This window comes from Lynx canadensis, chromosome B4, assembly GCF_007474595.2.
Source record: "Lynx canadensis isolate LIC74 chromosome B4, mLynCan4.pri.v2, whole genome shotgun sequence".
NCBI classification, from domain to species: Eukaryota; Metazoa; Chordata; class Mammalia; order Carnivora; family Felidae; genus Lynx; species Lynx canadensis.
This window is the reverse complement of record NC_044309.1, coordinates 114,595,585-114,611,067: the sequence shown is the minus strand read 5'-3', so window position 1 is coordinate 114,611,067 and position 15,483 is coordinate 114,595,585. Positions and strand designations below refer to the sequence as shown.

The 15,483-nt window shown below is 42.1% G+C and overlaps 1 protein-coding gene across 1 annotated transcript in view; it reads right to left on the bottom strand.

Annotated features, from left to right (window-relative positions):
- CRADD (CASP2 and RIPK1 domain containing adaptor with death domain) overlaps nucleotides 1-11,186 on the bottom strand; it is a 179,521-nt gene extending 168,335 nt beyond the window's left edge. The window contains exons 1-2 of the mRNA XM_030323394.1: nucleotides 11,069-11,186; nucleotides 9,433-9,736 (exon numbers count right to left, since the gene is read on the bottom strand). Coding sequence (XP_030179254.1) covers nucleotides 9,433-9,730 — 298 coding nt within the window. The 5' untranslated portion in view covers nucleotides 9,731-9,736; nucleotides 11,069-11,186. The remainder of the gene's footprint in view (nucleotides 1-9,432; nucleotides 9,737-11,068) is intronic.
- Between the last annotated feature and the right edge of the window lie 4,297 nt (nucleotides 11,187-15,483).

Genomic DNA, 15,483 nt, shown 5'->3' with positions numbered 1-15,483 from the left:
TTTCCCACTCCAGGTGACTCTGGTGTCCTAAACGAAGGACTCATGACTCAACCTAGGCCAGTCAGACCCTGAATCTTGAGAGACGGCAAGGTGGAGGGACTCAGAGGAGGAACACCAATGGCCAGAGATCCCCAGAGGTGCCCCATTCCCACCTTACTGGGCCCTGAAATTTTAGCAATTCTTTCAAAGTTGTGAATAATCCAGAGAAATTCCTATTTTTGCTTACGTTAGCAAGAGGGCTACTGCTTGAACCAAAGAGTTCACATACATGCTGTCAGACTGACTTACATCTTTGAGTTTCCTCATCTGTACAGTGGGGGTCTCTGAGGTCCCTTCCGGCGCTAACCTTCCACAGTAGTTCGAACAATGGGGCAAGTCCCAGCAGACATGCTCTACTGCCTCTGCAAGTCTCCTAACAACTTGGTCATTATCACTCAGCACCTTACACCTTATATACAAATGGTGGAACTGAGAGGTGCTTTAAAAGTCTTATATTTAGGTTATGAAACCACAAAGCTCTCCTTTGCCACTTACTACATCTCAGCAGTATTATTTTGGTAACAGCGTCACCACCCTCTCTGAGCATAAATAGAACATGAACATTTCCAGGAATTGTCAACTTGGCACTTCTTACAAGGAGTTAAGATTTCTTTTATAACATTAACAAAAATAAAGCCTAGGACTAAACTTCTTTTAGAGGTCACATTTCCTTCTCAATTAAAATTTACTGTTTGGAAAAGTACAATGTACCCTTTTTCCCCCCTCTGGGGGAAAAGTCCTCCAAAGAAGCATATACATATACTCCTTACTGTTCAAACTGAGCAACAAGTATAAACACAGCTGCCTATTAAAATTAAGCAAAGGCAAACATTCCTGCAGCTAGCTACAACAACGGCCTACAAGTTTGAACGACACCCGTAAAAATAGAAAGCTACCTTGCTAAGCATACGGTTAAACTCTGAGGTTGTGCCATCGGAAAAGCTGGTTATTAGAACTGATGGCTTTCGCCTTTCGATAGCAAGATTTAAGAGCTGCAAAAGTGGAACCTGATTCCAGTATCAGGAGAGCCAATACACCGTCTCCTAATCACAGCCAAGAAGATTTAGTCTTTTTTTACTCTCAAGGTAGCAAGCTGGGACAGGAGCAACCCAGGAGCTCTGTTCCTTGACCCCATGTGGCCTCACATTAGACCTCACCCCCCAAAAAAGAATAAAATAAGAGACAGAGGAGAGAGACATACCAGCCAGAATTTAGTCTTCTGACAATAGGCAGTAAAGAGAAAGACAGAGAAGTCCCTCGGGCTGCACGCCTGGGAGTGACTGGAGTAGGGGAGGGAAGAACACCGGGGGCTGGCAAATGATGGGCTCTGGAGCAGCCACCGGTTGTCAGAATTAGGGGGGAGAGAAAAGCGTACCTGGAAAATGTGTTTTTATAGGCCATGAATTAGCAGGCTTTAAAGTGCCTGGATTCCAAATTTGGCCCTACTGGGTTGTATGACCCTGAGCACATGACTAAACATCTCCGTGCAATAACAGTAATAATACCACCACCTGTCTCACCACGTTACTGCCAGAATTAAATGAATTAATAAATGCAAAGGACCTGGACCAGTTCCTGGCACAAAGTAAAGCTGCCAATAAATATTATGGTAGTTATTTCACTGGGTAAGCCATTCCCAGTACATCAAGCCTGTATATCCCCCCAGGGTTCTTCTAATGGATTTATATGTTGGCAGCAGAGTCACACCTGTGTAGGGTCTAAGGTTCTGGAACATTCTTGAGCAACACAGTTCAAGAAATTCAAAGAATTAAAAACACTTGGTTTTAATCAAAACAAAACTACGTATCCTTCTACATCTCCATTCCTACCACCTTTTCACCTCACCTCACCAGAAAACAAGAACAACTCTTCAAGCAAGTACACAACTTTGGGAAGTTCATACTTGGGGAACAACAAGTGACAAAGGAGCCACGCGCCTAATCGGCTGGTCTGATTTCAAGGTTCTCAACCCTGGCTGCATTCTACAATGACCTCACTGAGGCATTTGCGCACGTCCCTGTGCTTGCTTGTGTACACATGCATGGGTGTGCAAATGCGTGTGCGCGCGCGTGTGTGTGTGTGTGTGTGTGTGTGTCTTACTACCACTGCCCAGATCACACCTCCACAGATTTTGGCACGAATTGGCTTGCGTCACAGTCTAGGGATCAGTAATGTTTTAAAGCCAGGGCCGAGAAACAACAAGCTAAATCAACCACGATAGTCAATAGGGTGATTGATGTAGCCGAGTGGCCCAAACATCCACAGGAGGGAGAAAAAAGTCACGGTGAGAATTTCTAAGAGAAAAGAACATAAAATCCATTTTTTAAAGTGAAATGGAAGCATCCTGCTGGGGAGAGGCCTGTCACATGGTTTGCTATTCCTAGAAAGAGCTACAATTAGCTGCCAACAGATGCATTATTTCATCAGTCCCATAAATACTCGATAAAAGTCTTCCACTCTCCCTTTATGTCAGCCTTGCAGAAGCAGGGGGAGAAATCTTCTGATAAAATGCAGTACTAAACTATCAAAATTTCCTTTTAAATGATTAAAATTAGCATTAATAACAATAAAATATTTTAGCAAAATCTTATCCCAGTACACCTCTAAAAGCCCTTGAAATTTTTCCTCTTAAAACAAAAAGCATTACTATAATTTTTTAAAAGCTTATTTCAATTATTAACACAACAGTATAATACAATTCCACTTGAAACCCAGTGGGGAGCCAAGAATAGCAAAAAAAATCCTAAATCAAGAGTTGGGAGGCCTGGATTCTAGTTCGACAATAAATTACATTAACTAGCTATGTAATCATGGGCAAGCTGACTTAATCTCCCTAGGCCTCAGCTTTCTCAGAGAAAAATTAGATGATCTATGAGTCCCTCCCAGCCTAAAATTCTGGAATACCAGAATATGTCTCCATCTTGCTGACTCTGGTACACTAGCAAATGAACATGTTTAGAACTTAGAAAAATTAAAATTCAGTCATTCTGGCAATTCTACTAATAAATTTAACGAATTCCCAGCCACTCTGCATAATCTGAATGAGAAAAACAATAAAGTGCCTTGAATATGGTACCATCTTCTATATGAACTATAGCTGGAGCCTTCCTTCCCCAACTACACGACCAGGGGATGGTTTCTGCCCCAAACTCCTGTCTTTTTAAATAAGAAAATGTGTGGAAAGAATCTTTACAATTTTTTGCCACATCTTCAAACCATTATTTCATAGTATTTTTCTTCAAGTGACTCATTTTTACCTAAATAAAAGCTATATATTTTTTAAAGTAACTTCACGGGACGCCTGGGTGGCTTCGTCAGTTAAACGTCCAACTCTTGATTTCGGCTCAGGTCATGATCTCACGGTTTGTGGGTTCGAGCCCCACGTTGGGCTCTGCACTGACAGTGCACAGCCTGCTTGGGGTTCTCTCTCTCCCTCTCTCTCTGCCCCTCCTCCTTTCACTCGCTCTCGTCTCAAAATAAATAAATAAACATTAAAAAAAATAAAAGTAAGGGGACGCCAGGGTGGCTCAGTCAGTTAAGCCTCCGACTTCAGGTCAGATCATGATCTCACAGTTTGTGAGTTCGGGCCCCGCCTCGGGCTCTGTGCTGACAGCTCGGAGCCTGGAGCCTGCTTCAGATTCTGTGTCTCCCTCTCCCTCTGCCTCTCCCCCACCTGTGCTCTGTCTCTCTCTCAAAAAAAATAAATAAATAAAATGTAAAAAAAAATAAAAGTAAGTTCATAGATAGAAAACAGTTTTACTTGCCATAAATGGAAGGAGACCATGAGATTAATATAAGGGAAAAAAGGCAACACAACTCAAATCTAGCTAAATACTGTTGTCCACAGAAGGCTTTAGGCATAAGGACCTCTTTCTCTTTGTTAAAAAGAAAAACTGGCAAGTGTCAAGAGATATATTACAGCAAAGGGAGGCTTTCATTTGGATATCCTCAGGATTGAAACAGAAAGAAAAAGGAAATGACTCTCTCGCCATGAGATTCACTCCCATATCTGCACATCACCTAAAATCATTTTAAGAACTACCCAACATCATGGCTGTGCACGCATCTCACATTTGGGGAAGCACAACAACAAATGACCAAGACTGGGCCTTTGCTGACACGCAGCCTGACTCATCTCTCCGTGAGGGAGGTTATTATCCCAGACAGGCCTGGGCTCTAGCTACACTGTCACTGAGGGCTCCCACTGGAGCTCCTGCGCCTTTGTGGTCCCCTTTATCTGAAACGTTCTTCCTCTCGGTACCCACTCTGTTGCAGAATTCAGGTCTCTGCTCTGTGTCATCACAGCGGAGAGACTGTCTCTGACCACCCCGCGTGGTCTGCAAAGCCCTCCCTCACCACCACACACACACACACACACACACACACACACGCACACACACACACAGCCTCCCTCACCACCACACACACACACACACACACACACACACACACACACACAGCATCCCATCTGCTTGTTGCCTATCCGCGTCAGAATACAGAATACAGTGAGCTCCAGAAGCACACGGGCTTTGTTTCCCATAATATCCCAGCACCTAATGTCAACGCTCAATATTTGTTGAATGAACAGTGAATCCCCTCAGTTGATCTGGAGGCCCTTCACGTGACTTTATTTCCTAGCGCCTGGTATCTAGTTGGCCCTCAGGAAGGACACGATGGTCACGAAGGGGCTCTCTGTAGACTCCGCCCTCACCACAGCGAAGGGTCTTACCGTGGATGCTGACCCACCACTCCCTCTCGAGCACACAGGATGCCATAAAGTGAACTCTACTCAGCCACACAAGTGCCTGGATAGACCACAAGCTGGAAAAACTGAGATCAATGCTGAACTTACATATGTAGAGTAGGGCTCGTTCATGGTAACGACCGGAGAATCCCAGGCTAGAAATTGTTCCAACAAACCTACTACAATCCCTGAGATTTTTGCCATTATTGCTCAGTAACTTCAGATGCATCCAAGCATACATCTGAGAGCCAGAGTGTATCTTGAGAGGGTAGCTGATGTGCCTCTGCACAGTCATATTCCAAAAGGGACAGACAGAGCCCTGGAGCCCGTGGGTAGAGGAGAAACAGGCCCGTCCTGCGTCCTGCAGGGCAGGGCGTGAGGGCGGCCACGGTGTCAGGGCATAGGGTCAGTGGGGAGGACCAGCTCAAACTCAAGCAAAGCTGAAGCAAACAGCCTCAGGAGGCTAGAGAGTTGAAGCAGCTGATGCTAACATATGAGGCACCGAGCTGTGTTCCAAGACTGCTGTTCTTCATCCTTGCCAGTGGCTAAGAGGACATAAAGCAGGAATCTAGCCTCCGGACAAGGGGGGAGAAAAACACTCCCAAGTCTAACAGAAGACTGGAGTTAAAGGCAAAGTTGCCAGGCTGACTGTTAAGTGAGAATCACAGCAGAGACCTAGTCCCACAAACAGGGCCAACACCTTGGAACAGAGAGTCCCGGGGCCCAGGAGTCCCTCCCACCGTGACTTAGGCTAAGTCCTACCAGCTGGTGAGACTGGGGCTGCCCATAAACCTCCTTTCCAGATCCAGATTAGCTCAAGCACTAGAGACAGCTTGTCAGCAGACAGGGCCCATGAGCAGTAGGAAGCCAGGCAGGCGGGCACATGCTGTCTACATCCAGATTCAGCCCTGTTCTCATCTCCTAAAAGACCAGACAGGAGCCCAGGGAGGACTGCCAGCTGATCTACTGTCTACTGTGTGACCTTGGCTAGCAAGGGACACACTATGAAGTGTCCCTTCCACGGTGCCAAGCTGGATTAAGTAATTTTATTGCCAGAAATCCTTTTTTAAAATATTAAGAGTCCTTACAAGGTGAGAAAAACACAAAATCAATTATCCATTAACATCTTAGACTTTTTTTTTTTCTAACAGAGATAGGAAAACCTATCATCTAGGCAGACTGAAGGAATCAAAGCTTTAAGGTATTTCTTCATGTTTCTGGATTTGATAAGGGTGGGATTTAAGAGACCAGAGGGGATTAAGATACAACTCGATTTTTCTCTAAAAAATTACACCCAGAATATAAATAAAAACCAACTAACTAGGATCAATCACCAAATAAGGCCTTCTGAGGCAGCTCAGAATTTACAGCGAAACACAGAAATTAAACAAGCAAAGGGAAAACCAGGATTCCTGGAGAAGACCAAAACAAAAATGCTTTTTAATCAAATGAAATCAGTTCTTTCTTGGAGAAGTTGCAGGCTCTTGGCCAAAGAGAAATAGGTATTTCAGCCCATTTGTTCTCAGGCCTCCTAAGAGGAGACCACCAAACCTACACAAATCAATTACTAACAACAAAGTGAGTAAAAGATCAGACGAGGTTAATGTATTACACAGAATATATAAGCTCCACATTGTCCGACAGTTTAATCCCTCAAAATTCAAAAAATGCCTTTACAAGATTTAAATGGACTCTTTAAAAGTTTATTAAAACTACTCTCTTACAACACTGGAAAAGCACAGGGTCCGGGGGAAATAGACCTCTGGGTCCATCTGTGTTTTTGCGGGAACATGAAATTGAAGGCATCTCAACTCTGATACTCTTTCCAGGATTAAAAAAAAATATATATATATATATATACATATACATATATGTGTGTGTGTGTGTGTGTGTGTGTGTGTAGGTTTTCAATTAATTAAGTCCCAATTAACTATAGAATTAAAATATTGCCATCAACTTAATTAAACACTGAAAGTTTAAGGTCCCAAATAAGAGAAGGCTATTAACTAACAGCTCCTTTAAAATATATCATCTCTTCCATCTTTTACCCTCCCACACACATTTTATATATTTTTTAAATTTATATCTTTATATATCTTGCTAAAACTTTTGGTATAGTGGACTTTCCACAACATGTGGATATTAAAAGTGATTTTTATGAGAGGGAAAACTACAAAGTAAAGAAGGGAGTGATAAATTCCAAATCTAGGATTTATCAGTAAGTGGGCTTTGGGGCTGAGCTAGGACTAGGAGGAACATCCAGGGTCCTCAAAGGCAATGGTGATTTTTTTTTTTAATGTTTATTTATTTTTGAGAGAGAGAGAGAGAGCGCGCGCGCGAGTGGGGGAGGGGCAGAGAGAGCGGGAAACACAGAATCCCAAGCAGGCTCCAGGCTCCAAGCTGTGGGCACAGAGCCCAACGCACAGGCTCGAACTCACTAACCGCAAGATCTCGACCTGAGCCAAAGTCGGACGCTTAACTGAGCCACCCGGGCGCCCTTGTGATATTTTTTTAAAAAACTGAGCGATGGGGAAGCAGGTGTTCTCTGTGCCGTTTTTCTCTACACCTTACTTATATTTTATAATCTTGCTTAAAATACTCAATAATTAACAAAAGTTATTTTAAAAGTGAGTTTATGTGATTATCATTGTAGAAGATACAGAGAAATACAAGTAAATCAAGCTCTCCCTTCAAAACATTTTTCAATAGCTATGTTGCTCAACAAAAAGTAGGACAGTTAAGAGTATTCAATGTCTACAGTAGCCAACCTATCGTTCATTTGAACACTTCCACAGAATTAACATATCGATATTATTTTTCACACAGACACATTCAATTTTTTCTCACGTTAAACTGTTTCATTCTGCTTACTTTAAAAAAAAAACTATCTTGCTCTCGGCTTCTGTATAACTTTCACCATTTGGTAAAAATAAATCATAATCTTTTTTCTTGTTCTCTGAATAAATCTGAAGAAATGAAAATAGGGTCACACCTCTATGAACAACATACAACAGGACAATTTACATCACCTCACACCACTTACATCACCTCAAATGATTATAAAATTAAATTAAATATTTTGGTAGCAACAGGCTCTCAGTTTGCCTGCTTTGTTGTTTCCAACTGTTTAGTGCAAAGAGGAATCTCAAAGTCAAATACCAGGAAAAGACACTGGATACCCTATTTTTCTTCACGTGTCCCCAGTTCTATGTTATTTATTCTGTTTTCAGTAAAGTGGTAGATACGTCTTAGACACTTTAGCTTCAATTTGTTCACATACCTGGAGTATTTAATTTTGTAAGGACAGTCGAATTTGAGAATTCCTGTGGTCCTCAAAGGACAGCTATTTTCAGTATTTCAGAATGCCTAAAACATACATTTACCTATAATTTGGTCATGCTAGAAAATGAAAATATGTTTGCTGTTTCCACTAGGATTTAACCAAGCCCTCTTACATTAAGCGGTTATCTCATGCAGAGCAGATATTCAGACATATGCCATTAATAAAAATAGAAGAGTTAATCATGATTACTTAGTATGCGTGGTCTGAAAAATCATTCAAAATATGAGGTCCATGAACAAAAAACAAAAATAAAATATGAGGTCCATGGGGCAAAAATAATAAGATCGGTCTTTTATTCCTTATTTGTTTTTTAACCAGTTAGGTTGGTATGTTTAAAACTGCAACAACAAAGTCTGAGGACTACCGTCTCAGAGGAGTTCTATCACTGCTTTTAAAAACTAAAGAGAAGGTTGACTTCCTGTTAAAAATTTGCAAGTCAACTTGAAACTTTTTATTTATTTTCTTTCTTTTTTAATTGATTTGTTTTTATTTTATTTATGAATAGATTTATTTATTTTTATTTTTTATTTTTATTTTTTTGCCAGTTCAATTCTCTGCTCCTCCTTCTTCGTAAAACAGTAAACGTCATGGAAGTGTTAGAGGGAAAGTGTTTCATAGCACATCTTCCTGCTACAAGCCATGCTAATAGCACCAGGACTGTTTCTCTTCTCCATAGCTTCCAACTTACCTTAAAATCGAAATGAGACCCTCTCCAAACTACTGACCCTCTAACATTAAATACTCCGGGTGTCTGAACAAAGCCAAACAAAAAAGAACGACTTTAAGTCGTAACCTTTAAAAACTTACTTAACCAGCTTTCCAAATAATCCCCTTTGGCCATGTAGGACAGCTTAGGGAACAGGTGCAAGGCGTGCCTTCCTAGAGGCTGTCTCCTCCTTCCCGAAGCTGACCTGTTCCAGCCAGCAGCTCTGGCACCCCACGAATCAGTTATCAGTGGGCCTAATGCCTGCTTTCCCATCTGCACTTTCCAAATCGCTCCCAATGCCAAGGGCTGAGATATGACCTGGCTCTCAGATGAGAACATGCCTCCCAAGTGACTTGCCAAGCTTCCCTGGAAGCATTTCTAAATGTATTCTCTGACCTCCCTTCCCACCCTCGCAATCATGGTTCATTCTTCCTTCCTTCCCTGCACTTCCTAATTCCACTTCCTCATCCTGTGCCTCCAATACCATGTGCCTTCAGTCCAAACTCCTTACCCACTCCCAGCCTAAAACCCCAACTTCACATCCAAAGGGCAGTTTCAACAATTTTGCAACTGAAATCAAATGATCTTTTTGAGGCCTACCTGCAGGCAGCTCAGTTATGGCTTCTTCCCTTGCCTTCTCCAGTTTCTCCCTAACCCAGGGAAATTCCTGCAGGGACTCTAGGAATGCATCAAATGCTTTAGGACCTCTGGAAGGTAGGATATCCAGCAGCAGCATTGTTTTCCGGAGGCCTGTGGCTTGAGCTTTGATTTCCTGAACATGGTTTTCCGTCAAGACTCCTTCCTGGTAAAGATATTGAAGAACCAGTCCCTCCACCAGTACCTCAGCACCCAGCTCCAGGCGAAGGGAGCGAAGCACCTGCTTGTCTCTAGCCTCCATCTCTCCCTGGGAAAAGACAGAATAACAGCTCAGATTACAGGACCGCTGACCAACCCCTAAAGACAGTGTCCTGCATGCAAGGCAAACTCCTTAAGGTCAGGTACCTCTTTGAATCTTAGCTGAGTGTCAGAACACGGTGTATAGTCCCTGGCTGTTAAGTCAAGGCAAATTGAACGTTTCCGAACATAACGAACAACCCTGAACATGAATCATCTTTTCTGTTTCTACTTTCCTCACAGTGGGGTCCTAGCTCGATTCCTTGCTTGATAAAGAGATTTGGAAAAACGTGGGTCAGAGACCCTGCTTTAAAAAAAAAAAAAAGCAACTTTGATCGGAGAATTACAGAGCAGCATTTCATTTTAACATACTTAAAAAGAAACAGTGGCTTTATTTTAACATTGCCTTCATCAGAGATACCCCAATACCAGAGTTAACTGCCAATACGCATGCAAGGTGCCCTTCTGACCATGGGCATTTGCTGAACTTGTACCACAATGGGAGTGAGCACCAGAGCCCAGTAGGTACCAGTTCTTTTTCCCTGAAAAAGAAGGTTCTTTTCCCCAAAAAAAAAAAAAAAAAAAAAAAAAAAAAACCCTATACACCATCACCTTCAAGAAAAATATTGTGTATGCCAGTCTATGATAAACCTTACATATGGTCACAGACTCCACCCCTTCCCTCTAAGAATTCCGACTCCCTATGATTACACTGCCAGGACCACACACGCATGGGACATTTAATGGGGATCTTCTTTTTCTCTACAAGAAAAAAATGTCCACACGCCACTCCTGGTCAGTAGCCATGCATGATTTAAAGGCCACTGCCCGTGAACTCCAGGGCGCCGGTGCGGAAGCCGTGGATGTAAAGAAGCGGCGGGGATGGGGGAGGGGAGGACGCGGCACATGGGGCTTCCAGGCACCCACAGAAAGTACCACCGGCCGGTGACCCGACCCCACCCCGTCGAGTAGCTCTCGGTGAAGTCTGAGAGGTGGCAGGTGAGGGGGAGGGTGTGCACTTTTGGCTGCCAGAGCCTATTTGGAACTTTTATTCCCTGCCTCGCCAGCTGAAATCCTGTTGTATTACGAACGGGAAGAACTATGAGAGATTCTCGGGGCAACCTGACAAGCTAAAACGAGAGTGCTGGGAATGAACTTCACAGCGGACAGAAGCGGGAGCGGCCCCGGCACCCCCCACCGCCACCCCAACCCGGTCGGGCTCGGAAACGCCGCCAACAAGTTACGTGGGCGGGGGAGCCAAGCAGTGCCCAGGCCGCAGACACCACAGTGCGGGGCCTTCGAGAAAAAAATGGATACGGGTTTCTGGTTTCCTGTTACTTACGTCTGCAAACACGTATATTGAAAGGAAAAAAAAAAAAAAAAAAAAACGCAACCGGAATCCAGACTGTTAGGGAACCTGTACCATAAGCACCATCTTTGTTGCAGGCGAAAGCCCTGAACAGGAAGTGGTATCGCCATCTTTGTTGAGGGCAAACACAGGAAGCGCTGTGAGCATTTTTATTGGGGGACCCAAGCGTCAGATTGAAGCCTTTTTCGCCATGTTTACTGTGGGTAAACAACATAGCCTCTTGAGATGGAAAAATAGTAGCATCATTTAGCGGGTTATCTAAGGAAAGGAGTAATTGGATAATTGCATGTTAGTCCTAGAACTCCACCAGGGCCTTGTACACAATTCGCGTACCTTGTCAGCGAAGGCTTCCATGACCATTCTATTTTAAATTGCAACATTGGGGCCCCCGGGTGGTTTAGTGGTTAAGCAGCAGACTGTTGATTTGAGCTCAGATCAAGATCTCAGGGTCGGTAGGATCCAGCCCCTCATCGGTGCTTGCATTAACAGCACGAAGCCTGCTTGGAATTCTCTCTTCCTCTCTCTCTGCCCCTACCGGGCTCTCATTCTTTTCTCTCAAAATAAACAAACATTTAAAATTGCAACATTCATCTCCTGCACTCCCCATCTCTATTCCAACTTTGTTTTTATCTGTAGCACGTATTACTATCTTATTAAAACTTTCACTTAATTGTCATCTTTTTCCCTCCTCTAAAAATGTAGGATTGTTTATATCATTTTATATCAGAGTTCCTGCCCACAAAGAGATTACAAGTCAGTCAGTCATGATTCAGTTGTAGCAATCTGCTACTCTAGACAGTAAGGAATTTGCCACAGAAAATTGGGGACATTCACAAGAAAGGCTGGAAAAGTCCTGGCCGTCCAAAAATGACTCCCTCAACAACATTGCCTAACTGACTCATGGCCACAATTTGGAAGGTGTCGTCAGGAAGCCACCACTCCACAGTCCCCACCTTTTCTCAGCACTGACAGAGCAAGTAACTGGACATTGAAACACTGCTGCAGAAAAACCAAGGTTTCCACAGCCGTAATTGCCAACAGCATCAAAACAGCACCTGCAAATCTTATTCTGATGCATGCAATTGGTAAAACCTACTTTGCATGCAGAACATTAGCAGCAAAGGTGTCTGGGGCATGAAGTTTGGAGTTTTCCAACTTCTGAAACGCAAAGACATTCTAAAAAGACAGCAGCTGATACTGGGGGGTGATCTTCTGAGTTCACCACATTTTTCATTTGGAAGGCAAGACAAATGCATGATCCAAATATAGAAAGATGGCAGAATATCAATATCAGGGTCCTTCCTGAATTCTTTTATGAATTGAGGCAATCAATAAATACATTCATTGATTCACTTTTAAATCAGTTGGGTGATATATGCAGAAAGTCATATGCCTGCTAAAAATTCGTTGATAGTAACAGGAAAAAAACCTCAAATATCACTATTTCTATAAAGGTTTTCTCAACCAACACCTCTAGTGGAAGATGAAAATATCTTTGTAAGCAAGTCAGCAGAAAGCAATTCTAAACCACCCTCCTCAAAACCTTCTAATTTTTGTAACCAGTTTAAAGTGTTATTATACTAATATACCATTTTATTATACCAGCAGTGACAATTTTTTTACATAGGTGACAAGTATTATTACTAGCATTTTACATATGTGAATACTGTAGAATCAAAATGCCCGAATGTCCTTGCCAAAATTTCACAGCTATATGTAAAAAAAACCTGAATTCTAACCAGGTCCTTCCAACTTCATGCCCTTTCAGTACACAGTATGCGTATTCTAATGACAGCCAAAACATTGGCGGATCATTCTGGTGCCACCTCCTACTCTTGATAGTCCTGAGTTCCTAGTACTCTCTTCACTCTCTTCCTCTTTTTTTCCTTTTTTTCCCCTCTGGAATTGCTTTCCTTTCTTGGGCAAGATTTATCTTTTGTATGTGGACAAGTATTAGAAACATCCTCTGCTTTCAGCCAGATAAAGTGCAGACCTCTCATGATACTAGCAATAGCTGAGGTTACAGACTTTTGGGTGTAGTTTTTCCAACTATAAACTTTGATCATTTTCAAACATGTACTAAAGTTGAAACACATGGCACAAAGCACACCCACATAAAACTACCTACTTTAAAACACTTCCTAATGACTTTTTCTACTTGGAAAGACTTGAGATCTTCTGGGATCTAGAAGGAGACAGTGATGATGATGTCCAGGGGAGGTGGGGAGCCGATAGTGAGTTCCATGAAGAGTTCACAGAAGAGAAGAAAAGAGAGTAAGAGACAGCATGAGATGAGTTAGTGCAGGAGCTGAGGGGTGTGGAGTCCAGATGGTGAACAATGTAAGAGGTTAGCTATTAAGAATTTGACTTAAATCCCGAAGGTGAAGCCCTTGACCATTAAATTCCTCTTCCTATGGCAAATTTAGATGAGCATTCGTGCTGCCCCCTAAGCAACTAGGCTGGCTTTCTGATTACTAGCCAACTGCCATCAGTTAGCCTATTGACGGATCACCAACCCACATCAGCATACAGTGATACTTCTGAGCAGCACGCCAAAGATTCATTTTCACTCATATAAATATCTAAGACCAGCAGACCCGAAAAAATCAAACAGACCAGAATCTCTATCACAGATGATTCCTCCTCCACTCTGTTTATTCCCTCTCCGTAGGCTGGAAATGTGCCCCCACAGAGGATTAAGCACCTGTTACTCAGTGGTAACAAATCTATTTTCAGGAAGGACAGATATTTTCTTTTTTCTCTTTCTCCTACCATGTTTACTTGTGTCAAACCCATTGTTAGTTTGCAAAACAAAGAGTGAAAAAGAACAAATGTATTATTTTTCTGTCTTTCAATTTGGTCTTTGGTTCTGCAACTTTCAAAACAAAAATCAAAGGAGTTGGACACTTTTGCTTCTTACTGTTTAATGGATGTGGAAATCAAGTCATGGAGAAAAATAGATTCTCTTCAAGCACACTTGAAACAGTCACAAAAATAGATCACGAATTAAGTCACAAAGAAACTAATAAATTCCAAAAAAATCAATAGCTTACTATGTACTCTACCATTTTACAATAAAATTAGAAATTTTAACAACAAGATAGCTTCCATCAATCCCATAAGCTTAGAAACTAAATAAAATAACTCTTAAACTCTTGATTAAAAAAAAAAGTCTGTTAGTACATCAAGATGGAAAACAGTATGGAGATTCCTTAAAAAAATCAAAAGTAGAACTATCATATGATCCAGCAATCCTACTTCTGAGTATAGATCCATGTTCATTGCAGCATCATACACGATAACCACATCACGGAATCAACTTAAGTGTCCATTGGCAGATGACTGGATACGGAAAATGTGAGATTATGTGTATGTGTGTGTACGTATAATTCTAAATATGCACATATTTGGCCTTAAAGCAGAAGAAAATCACACCTGTTAGAATGACCAAAATCCAGAACTCTGACAATACCGAATGCTGAAGATGTTGAGTAACAGGAACTCTCATCCACGGCTAGTGGGAATGCCCAATGGTAGAGCTACTTTGGGAGACAGTTTGGCTGTTTTTTACAAAACCAAATATACTCTTATCATATGGTCCAGCAATTGTCCTCCCTGGTGTTTACTCAGAGGAGTTGAAAACATGTTCCCACAAAAACCTGACACAAATGTTTATAGGAACTTTATTCATAATTGCCAGATTTGGAGGCAACCAAGATGTCCTTCAGCAGGTAAATGGCTGATTATACCATCATACTTCTGGACAGTGGAATATGATTCATCCCTAAAAAAAGAAATGAGCTATCAAGTACGAAAAGACATGGGGGAACCTTAAATGCATATCACTAAGTGAAAGAAGCCAATCAGAAATGGCTACCTACTGTACGTCCCAACTCTATGACATTCTAGGAAAGACAACACTATGGAGACAGTAAAAAGATCAGTGGTTGCCAGGAGATTGAGAGGGGAATATGAATAGGGCAATCACAGAGGATTTTTAGGGCAGCAAAAATACTCTATGCAATGCCATAATGATGGATCCATGTCATTATACATTTGTCCAAACCCATAGAATGTACAACACCAAGAGTGGGGGCACCTGGGTGGCTCGGTCAGTTAAGCATCTGACTTCAGCCTAGGTCATTATCTCATAGTTTGTGGGTTCAAGTCCCACATTGGGCTCTGTGCTGACTGCTCAGAGCCTGGAGCCTGCTTTGGATTCTGTATCTCCTTCTCTCTCTGTCTCTCTCTCTGTGTCTCTGTCTCTCTCTCAAAAAAAACATTAAAAAAAAATAAACAGTGAGCCCAAAGGTAAATTATAAACTTTGGGTGATGATGATGTGTCAATGTAGGGTCATCACTTGTTACAAATATACCAGTCTGCAAGA